Raw genomic sequence first — 26,248 nt, forward strand, 5'->3', positions numbered from 1 at the left:
ACAAATTTGGCACAATTTTTTTAGAATTTCTTCCCTAAAATAAATGTAAAGATCCTCTTTAAAAAATGGCTTGTGATCTTTAATTTGATGTACATTAGAGCAGTTTCCATGAGGAATCACTGCTCTTACAGACCAACTTTTAGCCAAAGTATTTTGCCTGTCTAAAAAAATGGTCATTTAAGTCTATCACATTAAGAATCCCCTCAAAGGAAAAGGGAGATGCATGATATATAAAAGTAAAGAAACACGATTTGAGAGACACATTTTTAAATCCCAAAATAGCCTTTGTGAAGAAAAAAAAAGTCATCGTTATTATGTGGAAACATTTTTTTAAAATATATCTTTATAGATTTCAAAGAGAGAAAGGAAGAGGGAGAGAGAGAGAGAGAAACATCAATGATGAGAGAGTCATTGATCGGCTGCCTCCTGCACGCCCCCGACTGGGGATCGAGCCCGCAACCCGGGCATGTGCCCTGACCGGGAATCGAACCTTGATCTCCTGGATCCTAGATCGCTGCTCAACCTCTGAGCCACGCCCGGCGGGGCTGGAAATATTTTTTAAAGTGCACTATTCATACAGCAGATAATATTGATGCTGGCCAAAATTCCTTATGAAAGTCCATGAGACTTTCTTAAAAAGATGCATAGCTGAGCAGCATTGTTTGCTTCCTAAACTGTTACAATACCATCAGCACACCTCCAGAAGCAATCAAGCCCTTTTGTCATTTCTTAACAATAAACACTGACTTAAAAACACTGATAGAATATCAGAATGATGAAGTATAAGTCTCTTCTGACACAAGCCCAGCCTTCACCAGTAAGACAAGAAGCTAACAAGCTGAACACTGACAGAACACCAGCCAAGAGAGCCTTGGGTAGGCTTAACCATGGCCATGAAATAAACAGTCAAGAGATACCATGTTAGCTACATTACATAAGGAACTGATTTCACTACCTGTGTTATAGGAAGCCAATGCAAATGAGCAGTGTATCCACATCACATTTCCATAACTAAAGGACACAATCCCAAGGAAACTTATTAGAACTAAGAGTTTTAGAATTATATTAGCATTTTTAAAGTAATTTTGTGATTTCTTAACATACTCATGTTTAATAAATTGTTTCCTTTAAACATAAACTTTTTTAAAATGTGTAATATGTTAGATTAAAAAGTATTTTTTTTTCCCACAGGAACATACCTTTAATTTTTCATTGGTATAACGGTGGGAGTTATGAATCACAAATGAACCAAGTCAGGCTGCAGTATTTCATAAGTTTAAGAGATTACTCTTGTCTACGTTCACAAATACAACGAGCAGCTATTGAGAAGTTCTTTAATCGTGGACATACAACCTGTTAAATCTGATTTCTGTATCCTGCTGCCCAAGCTATATTAAGAGATTCAAGTGAAGTTACAATTACATTTGGCCTTGCTGATATGATGTATGAATATATAATTGTCAGAATAGCTGAAAATAAAAAAGCAAGTACGATGCAATTATTCATTAGTTATATACACTGGTAACCTCAGAAATTTTCTCAGTTTTCACCCTAATTACAGTATTCCAGAAGGGCTTCTTAAATGTGTAGAAAATGATCCTTACATTGTTATTACATGTTACAGTTTTGATGTAGCTTCCTAGCTGCTAATTCAAAGGATGTTTGTTTCTTTCTTTCCTTTTTTTTTCTTTCCCTACTCTAGAGCCTTCCTACTACACTGTCCCCCAAGTGCAGCCTTGAAGTTACACTACAGGGGAAAGCTCCATAATAAGATCATTCCTGTCCTTCAGGAACCAGGCAGGCCCCCTCTGATGGGAAGCAAGACATCGCACCAGTTACTAAATCTGGCTCCACAGCAACAGTGTCATGGCACCGCTCCAATGTATATCTTTTTACTTCGACTTGCTAACTGCAAATAAGGGGAAATTAGATTACCACGTTAAACATCAAGTGTGGAGCATACCTACGTAGCAGCGTTGTACAGGTGTTATTGTAAACAGAAAACTGCAGCATGAAGGCAATAATATTTGAAGATTACAAATCTTTTCATTTCTATCTTAGGCAGAGCATTTCATGGTAACATCAACTACATATCAAATTATACTAATCCTTGTAGAAAGCAAGCCTTTATGTTACTCATAATACATAGATGTACGAACCGGGAAATAAATTCTGCATTTGATTTAATTTTTATGCGTATGTCACTTAAATATTAACGTTACTAATTCTTATGGCTTTTAAAAAGTTAGGATGGAAAAAAAATTAGGATGTAAGGTGTATATATAAGTAGATCTCTACTCTTTTTGGTTTGTTTGTTAATCCTTACCTGAGGATATTTTTTCCATTGCTTTTCAGAGAGAATGGAAGGGAGGGAGGGAGGGGAGAGAGAGAAATACAGAAACATTGGGTGATCCGGTTGCCTCCCGCACATGCCCGACCAGGGGGCGGGGAGAGAGCCCACAACGCAGGCAACGTGCCCTTGACCGGGGAATCCAACCCAGGATCCTTCGGTGTGTGGACCAACGCTCCTACCACTGAGCAACAGCGGCCAGGGCTCGATCTCTACTCTTAAATGAAGTAATACATTCAAACACTGCATGTAATCTTTCTTTTAAACGGTCAAAACTATATTTACTGCTATGTCAACCTGGATTATGTATTTAAATGTAACCCCTTGAGACTCTTAAATGTTAACAGTATGCCCATATAAATGCACGGACATTATAATCTGTGAAAGATTACAAATTATACAGGAATAATCATTTTTTTCTATAACTTTGTGATCTAAAAGGATGATACACAATGATGACAAATGGCATTCTTTCAATCCCCTTAAGGGTTTCCCAACATAACATAATGTAGGAAACTCGGGGGTAAAATGGATTTCTTTTTTCTATTTCCTTTTTATTTTACATTCTAAAATATAATCTAGCCTGGCCGGGTGTGGCTCAGCGGTTGAATGTCGACCTAGGATCTAGGTGATCGGGGTTCGATTCCCGGTCAAGGCACATGCCCGGGTTGTGGGCTCGATCAATGACTCTCTCATCATTGATGTTTCTGTCTCTCTCCCTCTCCTTTTCTCTCTCTGAAATCAATAAAGATATATTTTTTAAAAAGAAAGAAATATAAAGTTTAAAAAAAAAGTTAAAAAAAATCTAATTCTTTACAACACAGAGCTCTGCCAACGCGTCTCCTGTAACTCCAGGTGTAAGGTGACTATTAGGTGTGTCAAGCACTGCAGCCAGCTGATATATTCAGCAGCTTAGATTAGCACTAAAATAGACAAAGAAGATTTACACAGACCTCCTTTGTAACTGATAGTTCCAAGAAACTGGAAAAATATGAAGATAAAAGAGTACTTTGCTCTCCTCCCATGTGTGCAAATAGAAAAGATGAGCCCTTTAGAAACACATGGATACCACCTGCAAAACAACTGTATGAGCACAAACATAATAGGCCTGGTGCATGCTCTTCCCCGCTTTGAAGTTAATGGGAGCTTTGTAAATTGAGGGTGTGCACGGGGATAAACATTAAGTCAGATAAAGCTTAACTCTCCTCTCCCTTACAATGCATGCACAAGTTCTTAGCCAGTGCGCATTTCTTTGAATTACCACACCAGATTCCACTGACATAATTATAATGTCTGATAACATGCATTATTTAGTAGGTACCTGTTTTAAATATGGTTTACTACAGTGTGCCTATACGCTAAAAAATCTTTACAAAAAATATGTTATGCCCCTTCATTTTTTTCTCTCTACTGTCTCTTCCTCTACAACGTGAGATCTAATTTTTCACACTGAGAAATTTCCAGGATGGGGCATTTATTCTTAGGAATAAACCCCAAATATATCTGATTGACTATTGCAAACTCACAAAATTTGACTGACTCTGACCTTTCAAACTTCATCACTAGCACCATCCAATGCACACCTGCCTCTAGCTGTGGACACAAAATGCTCATGCCCACTTCAGAGCAACCACACCTGGTCTTCACATCACATCCCCTAACCAGCCCTCCCTTCATCTCTAGGTAAACCATACAAATCTTTTGAGAGCCAACTGAGGTGTAGTAAACACAGAGGTACTGAAAATTAAGTACCAAGAAAATCAAGTTCCACTTCTGTCATTACTTGAACACTAACTACTTCACCTTGTGCAAAACTGTTTTGCCCCGACCACCCTATCTTTAGCACACAGCTCTACCTAAAAGAGTGTAGGATCGGGGTCAGAGTGTACACTCCAGACTCAGGTCTGCATCTTGGTCACTACCTGACCAGCAACCATCCACTTAACTACTCTGTGCCTCAATTTTGTCAAAAAATTTTCGCCTTTCACAAAAAGGCGACAATAGTACCCACTAAACAAACTTCTTGTGAAGACTGGATACGTAAAGGTATACATAAAAGTATGTTAGAGTAGTCCGCACACAGTCAACAGTATGCAAGTATTCGTTATTACCGTCCATTAAGGGTGGATCACCTCTAGGTTCATTACACTTCTAATGATCTCAGGAGCCTGGGTTTCTAGTTTCAGGTTATGTTCCACTTTCTTCATGAAGCCATTCCCAAATATTCTGATCTACACTGACCTCTTAATTTTTTTGAAAAAAAGCAGCTATAAAATTTATAGTCTGTAACATTCACTTAAGTTGTAGTCATATTTTTATTGTCAATATTATAAAAGTAATGGTGTTAACCATTATGAAGGCCCTGACTTATTTTACCCTTGTTCCACATCGGTGACACCCATATTATTTGTAAGCTGAGAAAAATGGAAGCATTGAGAGATTAAGTGAATAACCAAGATCACCCAGCTAAAAAGCAGTAGACAGATATGTGCTTAACTAGTAGAACCTATACTCCAGGCTGCTGTTAACGTCACATTCTGTTGTAGCTTAACTGTCCGCAGCATGGTTTCCCTCTCTCCTCCCAAACTTCCCAGGATGCTTTTTGAAGATTGAGGATCATGGTGCTCTTGTTTTGTTTTGTTTGTTTGTTTTTTACATATTTTTATGAATGCAAACTTTATCCTATATAAATACTTAAATATTTGCCTATATTTACCTTAACATTATAATTATGTAAGTAATAATACAATTCCTAAAATCAAGTGACTATAAGCCATAGTTTTAAAACAGTTTGGTCTGTCAAACCACTTTTTTTCCCAATTGGTAGTCATAAAGACAGTGTTTATACCCTTTCAAAGGAAATACTTAGAGCACTCTGCATAGACACACAAACCAGAGAACGAACGTGGCCTTCCACAAATGTATATAATGTATTTGCTGCTATATTTGTAGAGTTTCCTACTTTTTTGGTTGGTAATGGAAAGAAGAGTGAATTTAGTTTTTGGAGAACCATCTATTCATTTTATTATACTTAGGGATGAAATACTACCAGCATGTAGTACACAGCAGGAATGGGACCACAGAGCAATTTTTTCATTTCTAGGCCTATCAAATGCAATACTTTTGAATTCTTTTTAACTGCATTATTGGCATTACTGTCCTGAAACTGTTACTGTGCTTACAAAATCCTGTGCTCTCAAAACAATACTTATATTAAATAGGTAGTGACAATTTCTTACTTCCATAGAGCTACTGAGTTATCAAACACTAACCTGTGTGCCAAAATCTTGACATAAAACTTCTCATTTAACCATTACATCAACCCATTTACTTTCTCCTTTGACTTACAAGTCTTTTTTATTTTTTTAATGTATCTTTATGGATTGTAGAGAGAGGAAGGGAGAGACAGAAGCATCAATGATGAGAGAGTCAATGATCGGATGCCTCCGGCACACCCCAACTGGGGATCGAGCCCACAACCCAGGCATGTGCCCTGACCGGGAATCAAACTGTGATCTCCTGGATCCTAGGTCGCTGCTCAACCTCTGAGCCACGCCCAGCCGCGCTACTGACAAGTCTTAAAGATGTTAGATAATTAGTTCAAGATCACAAATATGGTCATTGGGGAACTAAGATTTGAACCTAGACATACTGGGCTCCAAAGCTGACATGCTGCCCGTAAGGTTATAGCTACTTTCAGATCTTTACTTCAGTCCTGAACAATCCTCTGATGTTAGTAATTCTAGATTTTTATTGTTCTTTTTTTAGGTGCAGCTAGAATCTATTTTTCTTAAATTTAGCATGCAGAGTCCAATTGTTGGGTCAAACATATCCGGTCTGGTAGAAGTTCAGCCACCGCTTAATAATTGAGTAGTAGCTATTTTATAAGGATGATCTTAGGTCATTCACAATTTAAGCAGACAATTACTTTTGAATGAGCTTCCAGAGGCCATTGAATACAATTTCACTGCAAGTTGTGTTACAGCAAAGGTCCCGTCGATTAATTTTTATTATTTAAATAAGAGATGATCATAAAATTAGCACCCTTCTAATATAGTTCCCATCTTTATTATTGCTATTTAGTGAAATTTTATCTTCAGGCTGAGTGAACACTATAATTATTATTGCTTTGCATTGTAAAGTTTGCATCTTAATTGAAAAATTAACACTTTTTGCCTTTCAGTGAATGCATCAGCTTCAAAATCAACAAAAACACTGAAGATGCGGGCAATTTTCTAGAACCACAAATTCGGGTGTCCTTGATCAACCAGAGTGCATAACCTGTAATCATAAACATCAGATGTTAACTGATTCTATAACCAGGCCTGTATTGAAATACCTAATATTTTCAGTTCAACTTTCTATTCGTGAATACGTACTTACTGTCAAAAATGACAGTTGGTTTAACGAACAACACTTCTGAGTGTCTCCTGACAGTATCACAGTGGATATGCACCAAAGTACTTCGTGTGGTCAACAAAAGAAGGTCAAATTATTCTTATAATTATTTTACAGTATATGAAGATACAGCCTATAAGTTGATACCTATAGATATAATTTCTGAGCATAGGAAAAAACCACCACAGAAAGTTAAGGTGACCAAAATGAATGCACTTATAATACATAATATGAATTATGTATTTTGCACATTTCATGTATATTTGTGTATATATATAATAAAAGCTTATATAAAGATATAGTGCTTTCTATATGCCAGACAAATATATTTCATATAAACTTACATAAGTTAGCCTAATACTTAAATTACTCCAGGGCAGCGATTTTCAACCTTTTAAATCTCATGGCACACATAAACTAATTATTAAACTTCTGTGGCACACCAAAAAATATGTTATATTTCTTGACGATCTGACAAAAAAATAGGTATAATTTTGACTGATTTACAAAAAATAATAATAATAGTAATTGCCTACCCTTTTGCTCCAAAGTGGCTTCTTTAAAAATTCAGGTGCCTATCCTTGTATATAAGGATTTCTGGTACCAAGAATTAACTAATCGGACACAACCTTATTATACCACTAAGATGCAACTCTATTATATGACCTATATATTTATGGTTTAAGACAGGGCATTTATACCAGATGGCTATTGCTATGTTGGCTGTTGTCACTTTTTTTTAGTTGACAATCTAAAAGAAAAGAGGTCAGTGCCCCTGACTAAATAGTCAGGTATTGCAAGTTTTAAAAATTGTTGCAGCACACCAGTTGGAAACTGCTGCCCTAGAGGAAAGTAACATTATTATTCCTGTTGTAAACAGGGAAACTGAGGCACAATGGTCTTAATTTGCTTCTACAAGGTCACACACCTAGTAAAATGCAGAAATGTGAATTCAACCGTCTTAGGTACAATGCCTTGCTCTTATGCAGCACACTCTATCCAGTCCCCTGAAAAAATCACATCATGTTTATATTATGTGGCTTTAGTTTCTGCAGTATTAATACTATAAAAGAGCATCAATAGATATTTTAAAAAGTAGTTTCAGACAAAATGCCAAAGGCGATGTTAAATCAGTCTCAGTGTAATATTAGCAAATGTTCCTGGCCAAATGACACAATACCTAAAGATAGTGTCCCAAACCAAAATTTAAAAATCTTATTTTGAGAGCATTATTTTGTTAAGCAAACTTTCAGGATTCCTGAAGCTGAAGGCTTATGTATACACAGTTCTTAACCACACTTCTACAATTCAAAGCATGAAGATTTTCATAGAGTAATAGGGAACTTAGAGGGCTATCTACTCCTCCCTTGCTTTCCATATGTGTTATTCTGTACAATATGTTATAAATTAGAGGAACTTTATAAACAATAAGAAATATTTTTAAAGTTTACCATTTTTCCTTAATTTATTATATTATACAAATATACAAACTTATGTATGTGTACAGGGCATGTGGCAAAAATACTTACATGTATTTTATTCACTTGCATAGTCTTAGCATTTCAATGAATGACTGGTTAGCACATTTTGCTGGACAGTGAACAAGAGGAAATGTTACAAGCTGAGTCTTGGTTCTGTCATTCGCGGCCTGTGAGGCTTTGGGCATCTCAATAAACCTGTACCAGTCTTGTCTGCCCTGCCTACATCCCAGGGCCACTGTGAGAAGCAGATGAGATGTGGGATGTGAAAATGAACCCTAAATTGAATTCTAAATTGCTAAACAAATATAAAGGATTAGTATTATCACAAAGGTTGTTTTTATCTTACATTCTATAGCATCTAGCATAATGCCTGGCACTATGCATGTCTGTTAGCTTTATTTTTCATTATGGGGGGAAAAAAACCCATTGTAGAAATTTAACCAAATGAGCAAGCTGTGTTTTAGCAGAATAAAAATGCCCAATCTTCAGATTCTAAAACTATTATCCATTTAACTATAAAATATGAAAACAGATTTTTTTTTCTGATTTTATAATCACAGTATTTGTACCTATTTCACTATGTTTACAATTATTGAAATTTTACGTTAGGAGTTTAGGAGGCATTTTAATATCAGTCCTAACAAAAAAGGTTTTAGATATTTAGAGAGAGAGATTTGCTGATGATTAGAATTTGACAAAAATTTTAAGTGAGAATGCATTATTTTAAATAAAAAACAGATGGAGCTATTTGTATATGCGGATCTGCTCATGTGTACATCACACACATAAATTCGTATGACTGCCTCCAAATGTACATTAGAGGATAGGTCTATACATTCCATAAGCACATTACCCAAACCTTCAGAAACTGCCATTTAAAGGCTAAGGGCCTAACTTTCCACTCTGATCAATGGAACAGCTTTATCACAAGATGGGATGACTGAAGTTTATTGATTAGCTGATAACCTTCTAATGCACCAGCCTTTAATCTACAATAAAACAGTGAATGAAAGCAGAGCTTTCAGAAAGGGCAACAGGGTTTGATTACTCCAGAAGAAAACAAGAAGGTGGAGAGGCTCAGGGAGGCAAAAACATCCAGAAAACCAGAGCAATGACACCCAGTGACTTGGCTTTCCCTGAGGCCCCGTGAGTTGAGACAACTGTGTCACCTGCCATTCTAGCTTCAGTGCCAACGAGAGAGTCGGATCAAATCAGCAGAATCAGGCTGCTGTGTCCAGAAGGACCAGGAAAAACAACCTCGAACAGCAGTAAAAGTTCATTTCACAGCAGGACCGCCATTTCAAAGGGAAAGCTCACACTATTAAGGGGTTTATTTCAACATTATCCATACATCTTGATGCTCACAACTCTGTGGCTAGAAGGAAATCTAAGAGCATCCTACGGTTAAGGGTTAATGTCAGTGTAGAAAAGTTCAGGGGGAAAAGTACACAAAGGGGGAAGTACCTTTCTTTCTGATCAAAATTTATCCAGAAATTTACACTGATTTATAAAACCCGATCATACTTCCTGTGAAAAACGGAAATAACAGGAAACGAAGATTTATGTAGAGATACATTAAAATTGGTAAAGGAGATAAACAAAAGTCTGGCATAAAGATGTATCAACTGAATTCATTCCTTCACCCAAAACATATATGCTTGTCCTAGTGAGGCGGCAGAGTTTAACCATACTTCTGTAACAAGAAAATGGTTGAAAAAGTACTTCTTGTTCTGGTTTTACAAACAGAGATTCTGATAAAAGGTCACTAATAAGTGAAAGTATCTAGTTTCATTTCATTCTTATTTGCTTTTTCCCCAACACACAAGTAAGATCATACGCTCTTTCTTTTGAAATCAGAGAAAGCCTAATAACCTTTATGAATTTCACTTTTTCAGCTTCAGAGTTTTGATGTCATTAACCTACAGTGTCTCTTCAAACCGCAGCTTTGGGATTTCCGTGAATCGCACTACTACTTGAGGAATGCCAGGAATACCACTGCTCTGGTTAGCAACTAGTACTCTACAAATACTTCTGCGGCTACTACAGCTATTACTGTCCTAATCATCCAAACAGATCTTCCTCCCAGGGAGGAAAATGTGCCGTGTCTGAAACACGTCTGAGGTCAAAACCTGCACATAAACAACATGCAAATATACAGTGTTGTCATAGATCTCTCAAGTTCTGGATAAGTAAGATAAATTTCTTTGAGGCAGGGAAGCAGAAGCAATGCAGCCTTGAGAATTGGCACAGTTCCCAATACCAACCAAGTTCTCCCATTTTGCTTTTCTATGACTATTAGCTCAAACAAGTCCACAAGACATCTTTTTTAATAAAAACCCCTAGTTACTGAATATTTTATGTCCTAGATTTCTCTCTACATAAAATGGGAACAATACCAAGTTATCCCAGAGTATTTGTGCTAAATAGAAATTACTGAGAAATGTACTGTGAATTTCAAATAATATTTATTAGAGAGCCCTACTCTGATAACTGATACTTAACCCTAATGTCACATAAATGCAAACAGGTTTCCATTACCTCTCAAAAGGAAATGAAACATGGGGAAATAAAAGCAGAGATGTGAATTATATTTCAAACAACTTAAGCCACCTGTGCACTAATACGTGTTTCTTCAAAAGACTCTAAAACCCAATAAGCTATTCATTCAATTCAATTCAATATTCACTGAATACCTACAACATGTGAATTGTACAAGCATGAATAAGACGTGATCCATCATCCACAAGCCAGCTGAAATAGTATTAAAATTGAGATGTGTATAAAGCACTTATGGGCACACAGAAATCACAAATTCTGACCAAGATAATCAAGGAGTAATGACATCTGAACTGAATTTTAAAGGATGAATATAATCTTAAAAGATCGATATTCTCTCTTATATAATTATCATTAGAGTGCATCATTTTTAAAAAGCCATTAAGATACTCTTCAGAGTCCCCCATCGCAGGAATTCAGCATAGGCTAAGGGGATGCGAACAGAGAGTCATCCACTGGGAAGTCCAGTGGCCACACCTCTGAGCTTTGTGCTTTTTGTGGAAATTAACAGAAAACTAAAAAAAAAGAGCACAATTTCTTCAGAATGTAATAGATCAGCATCTGAATACACAATAGTTATGCATACACACTTCCTCCTATATAATGTCACATCCCTTGACCTGGGATGAGTACGACTGTCAGCCGTTCCCAGTTAAGAGTTTAAGTTTCATGAGAGCAGAGATATTTTTTTAATTTGTCAACCACTGTAGCAACAGTGCCTAAAGACAGCATGACACATAAGAGGCTCAAAATCTATTTGTTGATTAAATGAACTCTTAACGTCTTATAAACCTACTTATTTAGCATCCTCAAAAACTATATACAGGACCACAGACATGGAAGCATGAAACAGACTGGCAGATCTCCCAGAGAAGGCGGGAAGGAGGGTGGGAAGAGATTAACCAAAGAATTTATAAGCATATATGCACAACCCATAGGCACAGACATAGATGGGGAAGGCCTGGGGCAGGGAGGGAAATGAGTAGACAGGGCAAAGGGGGGAAATGGGAGCATCTGTAGTACTCTCAACAATAAAATACATTTTTTAAAAACTATATACAACAGTAGAAATATGTATAATAAATAGGATAAACTAAAATCTCAAGTAAAATAAGAATTGTTACACTGTTAAGATTTATTTTTCTTATTTTGAATTATAAAAATGAAGATAATGGACATGGCTCACAAGCATTCCAGGTTTTTTTTAAAATTCTCACCCAAGGATAGGTTTATTGATTTTAGAGAGAGAGGAAGAGGGGGGGGAGAGAGAGAGAGAAAGATCAGTGTGAGAGAAACATCAACTGGTTGCCTCGCCTAAGTGCCCTGACCGGGAATCGAACCCTCAGACTTTTGGTGAATGGGGCAATGCTCCAACCAGCTGAGCCACCAGGCTGGGCATTCTGGTTTTGCAAACAAAAATATCAATATAAGATTTCCCTACAATAAGACACACACAAAGGAACAATCACAAGTCAAGTCTCTCTTCCGGAATCTAAAAGTCACTCCTAACAGGGCTGTAAAGCCAAAAACTAGGAGCAACTATGAGACAAACCTCTGAACGGTTTAACAAATGTGGCATCTATAGCAAAATGAACTTCTCTGCTACGCCTTAGATTTAAATAACATTGAACTAAGATTGCATACAAAATGATTACACAAACTTTCAAAGTTTAATCCGACATTGTATAAAAAGGGCTTTTAATCCCAGATAAATCGTCAATAATTGAGTTCTTGAGGTAACATTGCCCTCAGCTAAAGTCAAAGGCAAGTGGTAATTGTTGGGGAATAATTCATTAGATTTAAAAAGCAACCACATTAAACTAACCATTTTTACTTAGTAAGACACAGCACAACCTCTCATTAGAAGAAAATTCAATAACAGACAGAAGCAAATATGTCCTGTGCATATTAAGTACGTGCTTAATGTTATAAAAGAAAAATATAGGGAAAAGAATGGCATGAAACTCTTAAAAACACTAAAGGTACAATCATGACATAAAGATTCAATTTAGCTCAGGGTTTTTTCTTTTTTACATCTGATTTCAGGAGATTTACATATTCTCTGAAATGGTGGCCCCAGAAGGTACTTATTTTCGTGACTGCTTTGGCTTTATTTGCAAAAACTAACAAATGTGTTTGCTTTTTTGTTCACCACTGTCCATAAGTGTTTGTGTATATATTAAAAACACTGGAACAAAGCACACTTGGTTCCGCAAATAGGTTTCTACCTTCATCCTTAACCTAGTTTTCCAACAAATACTGTTTGGCTATTAGACTAATAAGTCCAGTTACTGCGTAACAACATGCTTATTTAATATTGAGTAAAGTTCAACCGAAGATGGCACAGATCGCTTTTCTCAAAATAATTTGTTACTAATTATAGGCAGGGTGAGTGGAAAGTATTTGTTGACATACTTCCTTTGTGCATATTTCTGAAGTCAATTTGTAGGATAATTTGTTTTGCTAAAGGCAGCACAGAAGAGGAAAAGTAAAATATGAAAGGATACGCTAAAAACTTAGGTTCAGATATATATCATTTTAGCTTTCAGCTATAAATGAAACAACATCCCCCATTTTGCAGGGAGGTTTTGTTTTGCTTTGTTTTTTTCCTGTTTCGTTTTTTTTGGTTTTCACTTTCACATTAAGTCTGAACTATCTACCTGAGGAAGAATGAACTAGTAAAACCAAAAATTTGGACAGGATCTATTAGAGCAGACTTCATTAAAATTGATGTAATTTTCAAGCTGTAAGTATACCATCACTTATAATAATTTCATTTCCCCATTATGGTTTTTCTAAAGTCCACTTTTAAATTCGAGCAAGAACTCACCATATTTAGAGGTTATCCTTTCTTTTTGCTCCAGGTGGGGAAAAGCGTCACGGGAAATCATAACATTGTCCTAGGCCTGACAGATTATTACCTTGTCCTGAGTAAATAAAGGTTAACTGACATGCCCAAGGTGTCTGAGTTAGACTTTGTTTCTTCAATTGAACTTGATCAATTCCAGGCAGGTGATCTAAAACAAAAATTCTCGCAAGATGTAGCGTTTTTCCCACTGGGTTTCTATTTTGATTTGAAAAATGTGTTGCTTGTGAAACAATCAAGCACGGCACTAAAGTGTCTGTTTTGCTGAAAAGGTGGCAGCTGGACTCTGTGACAGGCCTGGGGCAGCTGTGTGCCACCCACGCAGGAGCAACCTATCTCATGACAAGGCTTCCTACTGGATGCACCTGGAACAGGGTGGGACCCCCAGTGCCTGATCCTAACCAACACTGGCAAGATTCAGTTTCCTAGGTGTCCTAAACTAGAAGTGATTCTAGCTGGACAGAGATCAGCGGTCTGCAGGGATTTTCTCATAGCTTTGGGTAAGAGAAAACAAGTAGTCTTTGGAACTGGAAAATACAAACAACTCTAGCAAAGACAAAAATAAAGAAACCATATTCATATACACTTCATTTTTAATTCCTTGGTATATTTAAATAATAAAATGACAATATGTTACTTATATAAACATTTCAGAGATTCTATCTACTGCCTAATGAATTGTAAATGTGTACGAATAGCAGAGTCCATCACATACAACTTCACTGCAAAAGAGTGACACTGCCGTCTTTATTCTACAAATCAGGAAACGGCAGGCTAGGCGACACGTCTAACCTTGTGCTCCACCGAAGGCCAGCATCAGAATCACCTAACAGCTCCTTAGACATTCGGGAGCCTGAAAAGTCAAACTCTCAACAGGACCGGGCCCGTGAAGCTGCGCTGGAACAAGCCTCCCAAAGGATTTTCACTCATTCTCAAGTGTGAGCAAGATTACTGGACTCATGTACCATGACCTAGCTGATGACTTTCAAAAAAATAATTAAAACGGGTCCAAAATGCTTCTCTCTCTGAATAGGGCAACTGATAAAACCTAAAACTGATAAATCAAGAAGTTGTAGTACAAACATATTATTTAGTACGTGGGACAATTAAAAACGAGGGGAAAAAATACCTGTGTCTAGAGAACAGGACTGTGTGGGATGGGGAATGATCCTATTTGTGTGTTTTTTCTGACTCTTTGAATATATTACTTTAATAAATTATTTAAACTGTAAAAAAGAAAAAAAGAAAAAGACAAGAAAACACAGCATCAAACAGACCAACACAACAATAAAAAGCACGCGAAGGACACAGAACCTTCAAGAGCTGACTACTGCTTAAATCTCAGGCGTGCTATCTCAGCTGACGGTAGCAGACAATTCATCTTTGAGTGGATAGTTTGAGTCTGACTACAGGCACGTTTAAATATGCCTCAAAATATTTTTTTAAAGAAGGAAACAAAACACAGTAACAAATTTATGCTCTCAAATCCCAGAAATGTTACTCCTCTCTCCATGTGTGCTCAACTTCTGGTAAAAACAATCAGAGGAATTAAAGACAAAGTCTTTCTGGCCAGTCGTATTCAAAAGGTTAATCAGGCAAGAAAGGTTTCTAAATTAGTATTGAAAAGTAAACTTATAAAAAGTACTCATATGTGCAGAAAGGAACAGAGTGCAATAATGTAGTTTAGTAGAAAGGCAGAAAACTAGGAAACCCAGATCAGATGTGGAACTTTTCTCTCTGGGGCAAGTCCATGTTAATATAAAAGAAATCATTCAGTCAGGGTCTGCAAAGAACTGTCTGATTTCAGCTTTTTAAAGAGCAGAGTTGTAACAGTAGCCTAGCATTTTTTTCCCCACTTCGTTGTTTAAAAAGACCCAAAATACTATTCTTTTTTAAAAACTGCATGCCTAAAAAAATGAAGCATAGCAATGACTTATTTACTTGAACAAAGTGTCACTGTGTAATAGTGCTTTAAACAGTTGAGTCCCCACGCACCAATTTGTCTTAATTATTTTCAGATGGATCGCTAGGATTGTATTATTACAAATTTCAGTTCAAGTATAGAAATTTGCAAACTTTTTTATAACTAACTTTATAAATATATCAGAGTCAAGGTTATTATTAGTTTAATGACATATTCTCCTTGACGTACATTCCAGTGTTCTTTCTCAATTGTAAGAGAAAGGAGAAAAGTTACAAAGATCTATCCTGCTGGGTGTTTTGCAAAACCCTGGCTCTGCCCAGGGACTGTCCTGGCAGGATGCACCGTGTAAATGTGAGCATCAGCTATCATGTGAATCACTGCAAACACCGAAAGGTACAAATGGAAACAAACTAGTTAGAAACATAGTAACACCTAATTTTGTAGTGAAGAAATAAGAGGTGGTCGATTTAAAAACAGTAGTCCTATAACTAAATTTAAAGTATATCATTTAAAACATAACCTTATTGATGTATTTCATTTAAAACAAGATTTAGAAAAATTCAGTTTGTATATAAATTTGTATCTACTTTGGAAAAATAAGGCTCACCTAGGTTCCAAATACTTTTTAAATTCTCTTGTCTGAAGAGAGATAGTTCTGCTTCCTGTAGACTAAAGCACGTCCTAAAGCAATTCTTTTTTTTTTTTTTTTTTTTCTTAGCAGAGTGTCTGAGTTCTGAAAAGGTTTGTTTGTAAGAAACAATTTGCTAGAGCCCGTTTGTTTCTCTTAGCCTTCACTCGTATCCTAGGATGCACTTATAGGGAGTTGTTTGCTTATTTGTTTGTTTTCATCTGTTTTTAAGTGTCTGTTAGTAAGCTACAGTGTACATCCTTAAGATTCTAGTTTTACAAGTGATATATTTTTTTAAACAAAAATAAAGAATGCTCGAGAATGTTTTTCGAAAGTACCCAACTGTTACGGCTTGATCTCACTTTCACAATCTCTGACTGCTCTGTCCTCTACTCTCCTACAAGGATTTATCCCTGTTACAATCAAATGTATGTTCCAGAATCCGGTGTTGAGCAGAATTTAGCAGTTCACCCTCCTAACCTACATTTACCAAAGGGCTAAAGCAATAAAAGCAAAAACAGAAGCATTTTATTTGATTGCGGCACGTAAGGAAATCTGATTATTCACGTTTGAAAAGAGAGCCCCATAGACTTTATAGACGGGCCACCCAGGGCGAAGGGAGGTTCTTTCTATTCCTAGAGACAGGATCCCTCTGCGCCACTAAGCTACTCCCAGACAGCCGAGAAGCACACACTTGTAAAGGGCACTTCGGAGACAATATAAGCTTTCAGTTCCAATATTCGATAACCTTCTCCATCCAGAAATCCTCCTTAGAATCTAATCCATACACCCTACTCCTCTTTTTAAACCATTTCCCGCTGGTTCCGTCCGGAATGAAGACTGAAACGAGCTGGCCACCACCGTCGGAACAACAGCCCTTTATGCCAGCGAAAACTTGAAATAAAGCTCACCTGTACCTTCTTTTTATTAGACCCTTCCAGATCTCTTTTCGCCTTTGTTTGTAAGTTTCCTTTCAATTTACGTGTTTTATTCACAAGTCCCAGAGCCATATTTGTGAAACCGTAAATACTCACGAATTGAAGGAAATAAAACTTCAGCATTCTGAAAATGTTTGGTTAACCATTCACGGTTTCGGCCTATTTTTTCCCCCCCCAGAATGAGACTAAATGAATTGCTTTAAGGCACGATCATATGTTTCTACCTTAAGGAGGGAATTAGGACTTTCAAAATACCTAGATGAAAATAAGCTCTAAGGAGCTGATCATGATGATGATGATAATTTTACTTCTTGTGCCTCTAGAACAAGCAGGACATGCTGCATGTGGCAGGCTCCCAACCCTTGGGCATCCACAGCCCTCTTGGAGGAAGACGAGTATCTAAGATATTATGATGTAACAAACACGAGAGACTAGGGGTTCGAGCCTAACTCTGCAGGGTAAGGGTGGCAAAGAAAAGGCCGAGAAAGATTTCAATGAGATGAAGTCTAAACTGAGTCTGGAGTAGGAGGGTCACCCGGCTGCAAAGCGAAGGCAAAACCTGTTAAAGCGAAATGAACAGGCGAAAAGGCAAAGAGCTGACTGTGTGTAAAGAGCTGAAAGGCTCGATGGGCTCCCCGCCAGACAACAGGGAGGGACGGGTGCCAGGCCGGCCGGAGTTGAAACTGAGACGGCATCGGGGCTTAGCTTATAGAACCAAGAATTAGGGCTCTGTCCTGAAGGACGTCTCGGGAGAGAAGTAGCAAAGTCAGACGGGTGATGCCTCTGCAGAGAGTGGACGGGAGGGGGGGGAGCTGAAGGCAAGGACGCCCCTGGAAAGGCCGGTTCACAAGCTCCGTCGAGGCAGAATGTGGGTGTGAACTAAGGCAGTGAACAGGGAAGGGCATGAAATCAGGGTAATTTTAAAAGGTAGAACCGACAACTTGGTAAGCCATTTAAGGGTAATGGTAAAGAACTGGGAGGACTGGGGAGCAATCAAAGGTTTCCATCGTGGGGGGCGATGTCATCAGCTTAGAAAGGCAACAGAAGTAGGAGATGCTGCTGGTCAGGGAAAGGAATGATCTCAACACTGGCCTTGCCGAGTGTGACCGGTTTGTGGGCCAGCACACTGAAGGCTGAGCACACTGAAGGCTGTGTACACTGAAGGCTGTGCACACTGAAGGCTGTGCACACTGAAGGCTGAGCACACTGAAGGCTGAGCACACTGAAGGCTGTGCACACTGAAGGCTGTGTACACTGAAGGCTGAGCACACTGAAGGCTGAGCACACTGAAGGCTGTGTACACTGAAGGCTGAGCACACTGAAGGCTGTGTACACTGAAGGCTGTGTACACTGAAGGCTGTGTACACTGAAGGCTGAGCACACTGAAGGCTGTGTACACTGAAGGCTGAGCACACTGAAGGCTGAGCACACTGAAGGCTGTGTACACTGAAGGCTGAGCACACTGAAGGCTGTGTACACTGAAGGCTGTGTACACTGAAGGCTGAGCACACTGAAGGCTGTGTACACTGAAGGCTGAGCACACTGAAGGCTGAGCACACTGAAGGCTGAGCACACTGAAGGCTGTGTACACTGAAGGCTGAGCACACTGAAGGCTGAGCACACTGAAGGCTGTGTACACTGAAGGCTGTGTACACTGAAGGCTGTGTACACTGAAGGCTGAGCACACTGAAGGCTGAGCACACTGAAGGCTGTGTACACTGAAGGCTGAGCACACTGAAGATGGGGGTTGCTGTGTAAAGGCTGTTTCATGCCGACGCCCAGCTGAGGGCTGAGAGGCTGTGTCCTTCCACCTGCACGAGGACCCCGTGGTGGACCGGGGCAGAAGGCCAGGGGACCGGGCAGAGTGGAGACCCCGGCCAGAGATCACAGTGCAGGAGACACAGCTACGCAGAACTGCGCTGGCCACCACAGTAGCCAATAGCCACGTGTGTCTATATAAAGTCAAGATGATCACATTTAAAAATGCACTGCAGTCCCATTAGCCACATTTCATGCACTCAATGGCCACTGCGGTCAGCGGCTACTGTACGGAATGGGACAGATACAGGTTCTCCCGTCATCACAGAAAGTTCTAGGGGACTGTGCTGCCGTTAACACACGTGAGATAAGCGGAACAGTTTGGGGACAGAACCCCAGGAAAGAGAAGGCAAGGAAGGCGAGTGGAGTGAGAGGGAGGAATCAGAGGAGTAAAAAGAGAAAGGGGGGGGAAATCATACCACTGTGACCAAGAGCAGAGAGTTCAAGGAGACAAAATAGTGAACAGGGAAAACTAAAAAGTGGTCAATTTAGAAAAGGAGTTAAAAAAGAACAACTTTAAGGTAGTTATTTTACCCTGGCATTTGGCATAGTGTTGGAATCATTACCAATTTTTCAGATATAAAATGACTCAATGAGATGAATGCTCCCACTCAGATGACAGGTTTAGCTTTTAGAAAGAACTCAGAACCCCACAGGAAGGGAAATGTTGGAAATATGACCATTCCCTTCCCACACTTTAATGAAGGGGAGGCCTTGCCTAGCCCTCAGCTATCCTTAGCTATCATCCTTCTGGGAGTTTCTAAGAGTCTCTAATTAAGGTCTAAATCATTGCTGTATAGGTTTCTTGAAATCGAATATCTAATAATTATATTCAGACATCAAGCAACACACAATTCTCTGCTCATATCAAAAATCAAGCTGATAGAACAGCAGTTACCAGGGGCTGGGGGCAGGGTTGGGGGGGAGCGAGGAGTCATTTTTTAGTAAGTGCTACAGAGCTTCACTATGGGGTCATGAGAAAGTTCTAGAGATGGGTAGTATTGATGTTTGCACAACAATGTGAGTGCCACTTAACTGCACATTTAAAAATCGTTAAAATGGCAAATTTTCTGTTATGTGTATGTTACCACGAAAGGAAAAACTATTTTTAGTGAAGCTGACCTAAAGCATTTAAAATGCGAGAGACTCTGGAAGAAACCTCTTACAAGTCTTGACACACAGGACATTGAAGATACCAAACATAAGAGTTGAAAACAATGCTCACAAACATCTGGTCCTTGAAGTAACTTAGGTATTTGTGTTAGATTTATGCTATTAGGTGTGAAATATGGGTTTGATAAGTTGCAAGGTGATACCGCCCCTTGTGAAAATGTCAGTGGTCTAGGAAAATGAAACAAGTTAGAGCTTTAAAAATGGTGCTAACAGAGCAACAATGTATTAGATCAGTTTCATAATCAAGATGGAATTTATACCCTTTTCTTTACTATTTGCACCTCAGGTCAATAGCCTGCAGAACAGCAAAGCACAAATATCAGAAATAATCACTCCCCCCTCTCCCCCCCCCCCCCCAGGTAACCATGTTTGCAGCACAGGCCAAATGCTCACTCTGCAATTATTAGGAGGGAGAGGAACCAAGAATCACTCCTCACGCATTCTCTGACATTCAGGCCTGGCAGCAAGACTTAAGGAAAGAAACACTGAAGGAATCCTAAGAAAAGGCAATGGCTGCTTCCATTTCTGTTACTGCAACCAGGGACAGAAAACAAGGCTAAAAATTAAATCAACACAGGCAAAAGTTCATTCATGAATGCAAAAAAAAACAATAAGCCAATGAATGCCTGGCCCAGAATTTTTATAAGTTACATAGTAATAATTTCATACGGATTTTAACGACTGACTGTCTCCCATCAGCATCCAGACTTTTCCTTGTGAACATCCCGAGAAACTGGAAGTAACCACTTGCACATTGATGGATCTCCCCCCCGTTTCTTCTCCAAGGATACTGACCAAACACAGGGAACAGGACCATCTTTTAATTAAATCAATTTTCCTTAGCTACTGTTTGGAGCTCTGTTCAAATCATACAGGGATTCTACTTCTAATGGTGTCACAAGGTGACAAATAAAATCACCTGGTGAATGCAAGCTAAAAAGGCATTGACACAATGCAAGAACAGACACTGGAAGTGGAAACAAACCAAAGAGAAAGAATGAAAGAAGGAAGGAAGGAAGACAGAGAAAAATTAAGTGATGAGTCAAACTATACTTACAACTTTCAGCCTGATAGTCTGGCACAAACTGCTCATCATTGTCAGGTACCTGAGCTGAAGGAAAAAAAAAATTGAAAAAAAAATTAAGAGAAAAACTGCCAAGACATAAGGAATGTCAAGTAAGATCTTCCATGTCAGATATTTTTAGGCTGAGATAAAATGTACTATTATTTGCCAATGAGTTTCTATTTGAAATGGTATTGACAGCAATACTTTGGAGGGGAGGCAGAAGAGATCACTGATGTCAACTAGAAAACATGTATGTCAGAAATATAATGGTGGCAGTCCCTCTGAATTTCACCTGCCGGTAGAAAAGACACGTTCAAAATAAAGGAAGCCATAGCATTTCTATTACCTGCAGTGTTTTTTTGCAGGTAAAAGGGATACGTTTAGAGTAAAAGTTTTTCCAATTTACCCACTGCCAGTGCTTAAGCAGCCCATTTAAAGTAACCACATAATTCTTTCCAATAACGTGCAATTATTACACACATTTCTCTGCTTTCTAGAAATGTCTGATTTTGGTAAATTCCATCTACTGCAAATTAGACTCCCATAATTTAAAATGTTTGCCCTAACTTTGGCCAAAATATGCAACAAAGTCTCTTAAATTCTTGTCACTAATTTTGGTCATCCGTTATAAAATGTTATATAATTCAATGATTATGGTGATAATAAAACAAATAAACTCCATCTTTAAGTGCAAAATATTTTCCTGGTCACTATTTAGCAGTAACAAAAAGAGTATCACTATTTCATCAGTCCTAATGTCAAATGACTTCCCTATTTTTAGTGAGGAAAAAATTATGGAATAGCAAGGACTTGATGCATTTGGCAACAATCAAAACACAAGTAAACGTTTTCAATTCTACACTATTTTCATCATGGTCGATTTAGACATCGAAATAACCTGTTCCAATTCGACAGAGTATCACAAAAACAAGTTCTCACATGCACACAAATGGGTACACTCACACATATACAAACTACATAAAACAGAAGTTAGGTTACTTTTAATTTGGTAAAAGCGTGATGAGTGATCACCCTAATTAAGTTTAGCTGGCATCTGATTAGCTAGTATTACTTTACTAATATTATGTAATACTGAAACTTTTTATCCAATCAAGTCATATTTAAACAGATGTCAATTGATTTTTTAGAAAGAGCCTATTCTGTACAGGGGAAATGCTTATTAAAATAATCAGTCTCTGTTAAAAAAAGTTTTGGGTTGCTAATTCAATTGAGTTAAGAAAAACTGTACATAAAAAGAAATTCTATATTTAAAAATTCTAATAAAAAAGGATTACAACATACTAATTAAAGGTTCTTTTTACCAGCTTATTTAATAATATTTTTTAAAACAGAATTATTTGGCTAAATAAAATTTATGTTATATTATTAAGAACAGAACCAATGATAATGTTGCCTATTATCAAAATATAAGCAGTCTGACATCCATTTTCTAAAAACTTCTTCTGTACACTAATACTTAAGCTTATTAAAAACAAGTCCCATTCTCTGCCACAAAATGAAACCAAACAAATTAAGAACGTTTTCCAAATGATGACTGATGCCTACTTCTTCAGCCTGTATTTGAAGAAGTATATTGTCTTCCTATTCCACTAATATCTGATACTTAACTAACTAAAGTCATGCAAACTCCAAATAGAATCTATGACTTGCTAGCTATGTAAACTGTGTAACATTATTTAACCTCAGTGAACTCCATTTTTACTCATCAGCTTAATAGTGATAATAGAGATTCTCTGTGAGGATTAAATAAAGTATTCTAAATAAAATGCCAGAAAATGCCAAATACTCAAGAAATGTTATTTTCTTCTTTCCACCACCCACTCATTTTTTCCCATTTCACTCACAATAAAACTGCTTCAATCATTACCACGCAAGTTTAATACCTTTACTTCTAATGAATTCTATTGGACGTGGAGAAAATGAACAGCTAAAATTTGTATATTAGCATTTTCTTAGCTATCAACATTTTTCTTGCATTGCAGTGAGCTTGAGTTTCCACACAGACTCACAAATTATAACTGGAGGAGTACCCTTTAAAATAAGTCTCCACACCAAAAAATTACAAAAATGTTTTTAATATCTATTTAATAAATAACAGCAGGTAGACAGAATCAAATCCCACATATTTTTTCCATCATATCCACATGTTTTGGTTTTCCTTCTAAATTAACAGCTAAACAGACATAACTATTGAGATGCAAAAATTATCAACCACAGCAATTATGCTTTTAAGAAGCCAACATTTACAAGAACCTAATAAAAATGTAATATCGTTTTACAGGAATAGTTAAAAATAGCTGCTGAGTAACAAAAGTATATTTGTAACTGAAGATGCTGGTATGAATGTCCTAAAGGCCAGACTTTTTTTTTTTTCTTTCCTTACTATCATAAGACAAAGTTGCAACTCCACAATATATGTCACTTCAAGAAAGGCATGGAAATCTCTGATGGATGTGAGGTGTGTGTTGGGATATATATGCAAAGAAAAGGCAAAACTCTAAGAGCAGAAGAAACTAGAAGTTATCCCTCACAATTTTACAGAAAACAGCTGCATACTAGCAATTTCTAAGAAGAATAAAATTTGCTATTTCTGTTCTAACTCTTTAACATACCAAATAAATACTTCACACTTATGCTTCAACATATTACAGAATTTTAACAAAAAAACACATGACTCACATTTGTCACAGAAGCTAATCTTCAGAAACCCAACAGACCCAAAGCTGCAGGCCACTTAAATAGAGAAAGACTCAAGTCTACCTCTAATTTGAAGTTAGAGTAAAAGGAAAGCAGTTAACAAAAAACACAAGTTGGATCTGGGCAAGGAAAATATGACAAAGTATTGCCACACTCGGAGCATACGTTTCCTTTCTTCCCCAAACTATAGCTGCCTGAAAATTTGTGACAAGTCATACTAACTGCAAAGTGGAAAATTAACAATAGAGGCCAGGCTAAAAAAAAAAGTGTATTTCCCCCCCCACCACCACTATCTATTATAAACTACGCTTGGAATAATCGCCTTTGAGGAATGAAAACGTTTCCACACACTCTGTAATTAAAGAGGAAGGGGAAGGGTAGGGAAGAAACAGGAGGAAGTATATACCAAAAGGCCAATAAAAGGCTTTCAAGAAGATTAAGCGTGTGGATTTTATTGGTAATAGCCCGAGCGGCTCTATCAGATCATTGCACGTTAATAGACAAGTTGCCATCAAGTCTCAGGACTTGGGCTTTAAAAGGAGAGTAGCTGCACTCTCAGCTCTTTGCTTTACTTAGATTATTAGCCAAAGTTGTTTCTCTCTCTCTCTTTCCACATAGCAACACATATCACGATAAAGAAACTGATGAAAACAGTGATCATGACCCAGATGTCCCAGAATCCCTAACCCTCAAGTTTCATTTTAATATACTTTCTTAACATTTCCAAGGCGGGGAGGGGGGGGGGGATGATTTTTAAGTAGTTTCCCTTTATTTTATGGGTATCTTCTATTTTAAGAGAAACCCTTGGGTTTCTCTTAAAGTGAGGGAGAAAAGTGGAAAAATTACAAATGAAACCGATGTCAAGTATAAAAGGGGTTAATGTTTAATTAAAACCAGTTCTATCCACTGTAACAATGACCTGGAGCCAAACAAGGCGGAAGATGTATGAGTCATTCTTTCTGCCCGTGAATGAGACAGCTGATCTCCTCAGCAATTCCTCCAGACGAGCAGGCAGAGCTGGAGTTCTGCCTCCATTCACAAAAACACAGTCCAGCATGAGCCATGTGGCCCAACCACAATCTTTTCAAGTCACACCCTTCCCGAGAGCTGGAGCAAGTCAACTTGAACTTGCAGCATAAACACAAGTTTACTGCTCTATCTCCAGCACCGTTCAGATCCACTAAGGTACACATTTAAAGAAACGACAAGTTTAAAATATGAATTCCATGCATTATACTTAACCCTTCCCACTTTGTAGGGTAACTTATCACAGATGCGTAAATGTAGAACACAAAAAAGGCAGGCAGGAAAGAGGCAAAGAGAAAAAGATGAAAGGATGGAAGGAGGGAGAAAAGCTCTTTAAATATGCCTTTTTTTTCTTCTTTTTTTGGCCTGTTATTCAAAGTTTCTGTATCCTAAGATTATAACAGATTACTGCTGACTTTGTAGTATTACACTTTGAACAAAGGGTTAAGAACAGCTTTCTCCAAAGAAATTTAAAGTAAAAGTAAAACAAGAAAATCAACCTTCGTGTAGCGGTATTCTGTTCAGTGCTAAAATGAGGCTTCAGGCCATGGAATAAAATAATCACGAGGCCACTAAGCCTGTTTTTATACCACATCCGCTTTTAATATTAAAATGATTGTACCAATGTATAAGCATTAATTAATGCAGAAGTATAAACATATTCAAACAGACAAATAAGGGGGGGTATTTTCTCATAGCAGAAACATCTTTTAATACTTGATAAAGACATTCTATATGCTCTAAAAGAAAAAGAAAAAAAAGAGCAAGTTTTAGTTGTTTTTAGTCTCCCATTAGCTTCAATTCTTAACTCTAAACTGACCTATAGTGACGTAAAAACTTACGGAGAGCTCAGAGCTCTTGTTTCTAGCCAAATATTTTCTCTAGCACTACAGAGGTCTGATGATGATGATGATGATTTTTTTATTATAAGTTTATACACAGATCAAATGGAATAAAGTTACATCATAAACTTCAAAAAATTATACATTTTCAGTAACTGAACTAGAAAAGCTTAGCAACATTTCATAAACATTTATTACAGCCCTCTAGAAAAACTGTATTAGGCTGCGACAACAAATCCAAATTCTATTCTTGAAAAACATTTTTATTTTGCAAGTAGACCCTCGATGAAAGGTATTTATATAATTCCAATGAATATTTAGAAACACAATGCATCACTCTACCTGCTCTCTTTTAATCAAGTACAAAGGAGAAATATTTCACATTTTAGAGAATTTCCTGGTACAACGCAAAGAGGAGTAGCCCCCGGAAAAAAACAAAAAACTCTTGCTCAATTCTGAGAAAT

At 37.6% G+C, this 26,248-nt stretch overlaps 1 protein-coding gene across 8 annotated transcripts in view; it reads right to left on the reverse strand.

The window, feature by feature from the left end:
• The window catches only part of ETV1 (ETS variant transcription factor 1), an 88,026-nt gene that overhangs the window by 54,749 nt on the left and 7,029 nt on the right, over positions 1-26,248 (reverse strand). For 7 of the 8 annotated variants that reach the window (XM_081147445.1, XM_081147447.1, XM_081147448.1 and 4 more), the window contains one exon: positions 21,190-21,243. The exons of the other annotated variant lie outside the window; for it this stretch is intronic. In XM_081147445.1, coding sequence (XP_081003571.1) covers positions 21,190-21,243 — 54 coding nt within the window. The remainder of the gene's footprint in view (positions 1-21,189; positions 21,244-26,248) is intronic. 8 annotated transcript variants of the gene reach the window in all.

This window comes from Miniopterus schreibersii, assembly GCF_964146895.1.
Source record: "Miniopterus schreibersii genome assembly, chromosome: 9".
Classification (NCBI taxonomy): Eukaryota; Metazoa; Chordata; class Mammalia; order Chiroptera; family Miniopteridae; genus Miniopterus; species Miniopterus schreibersii.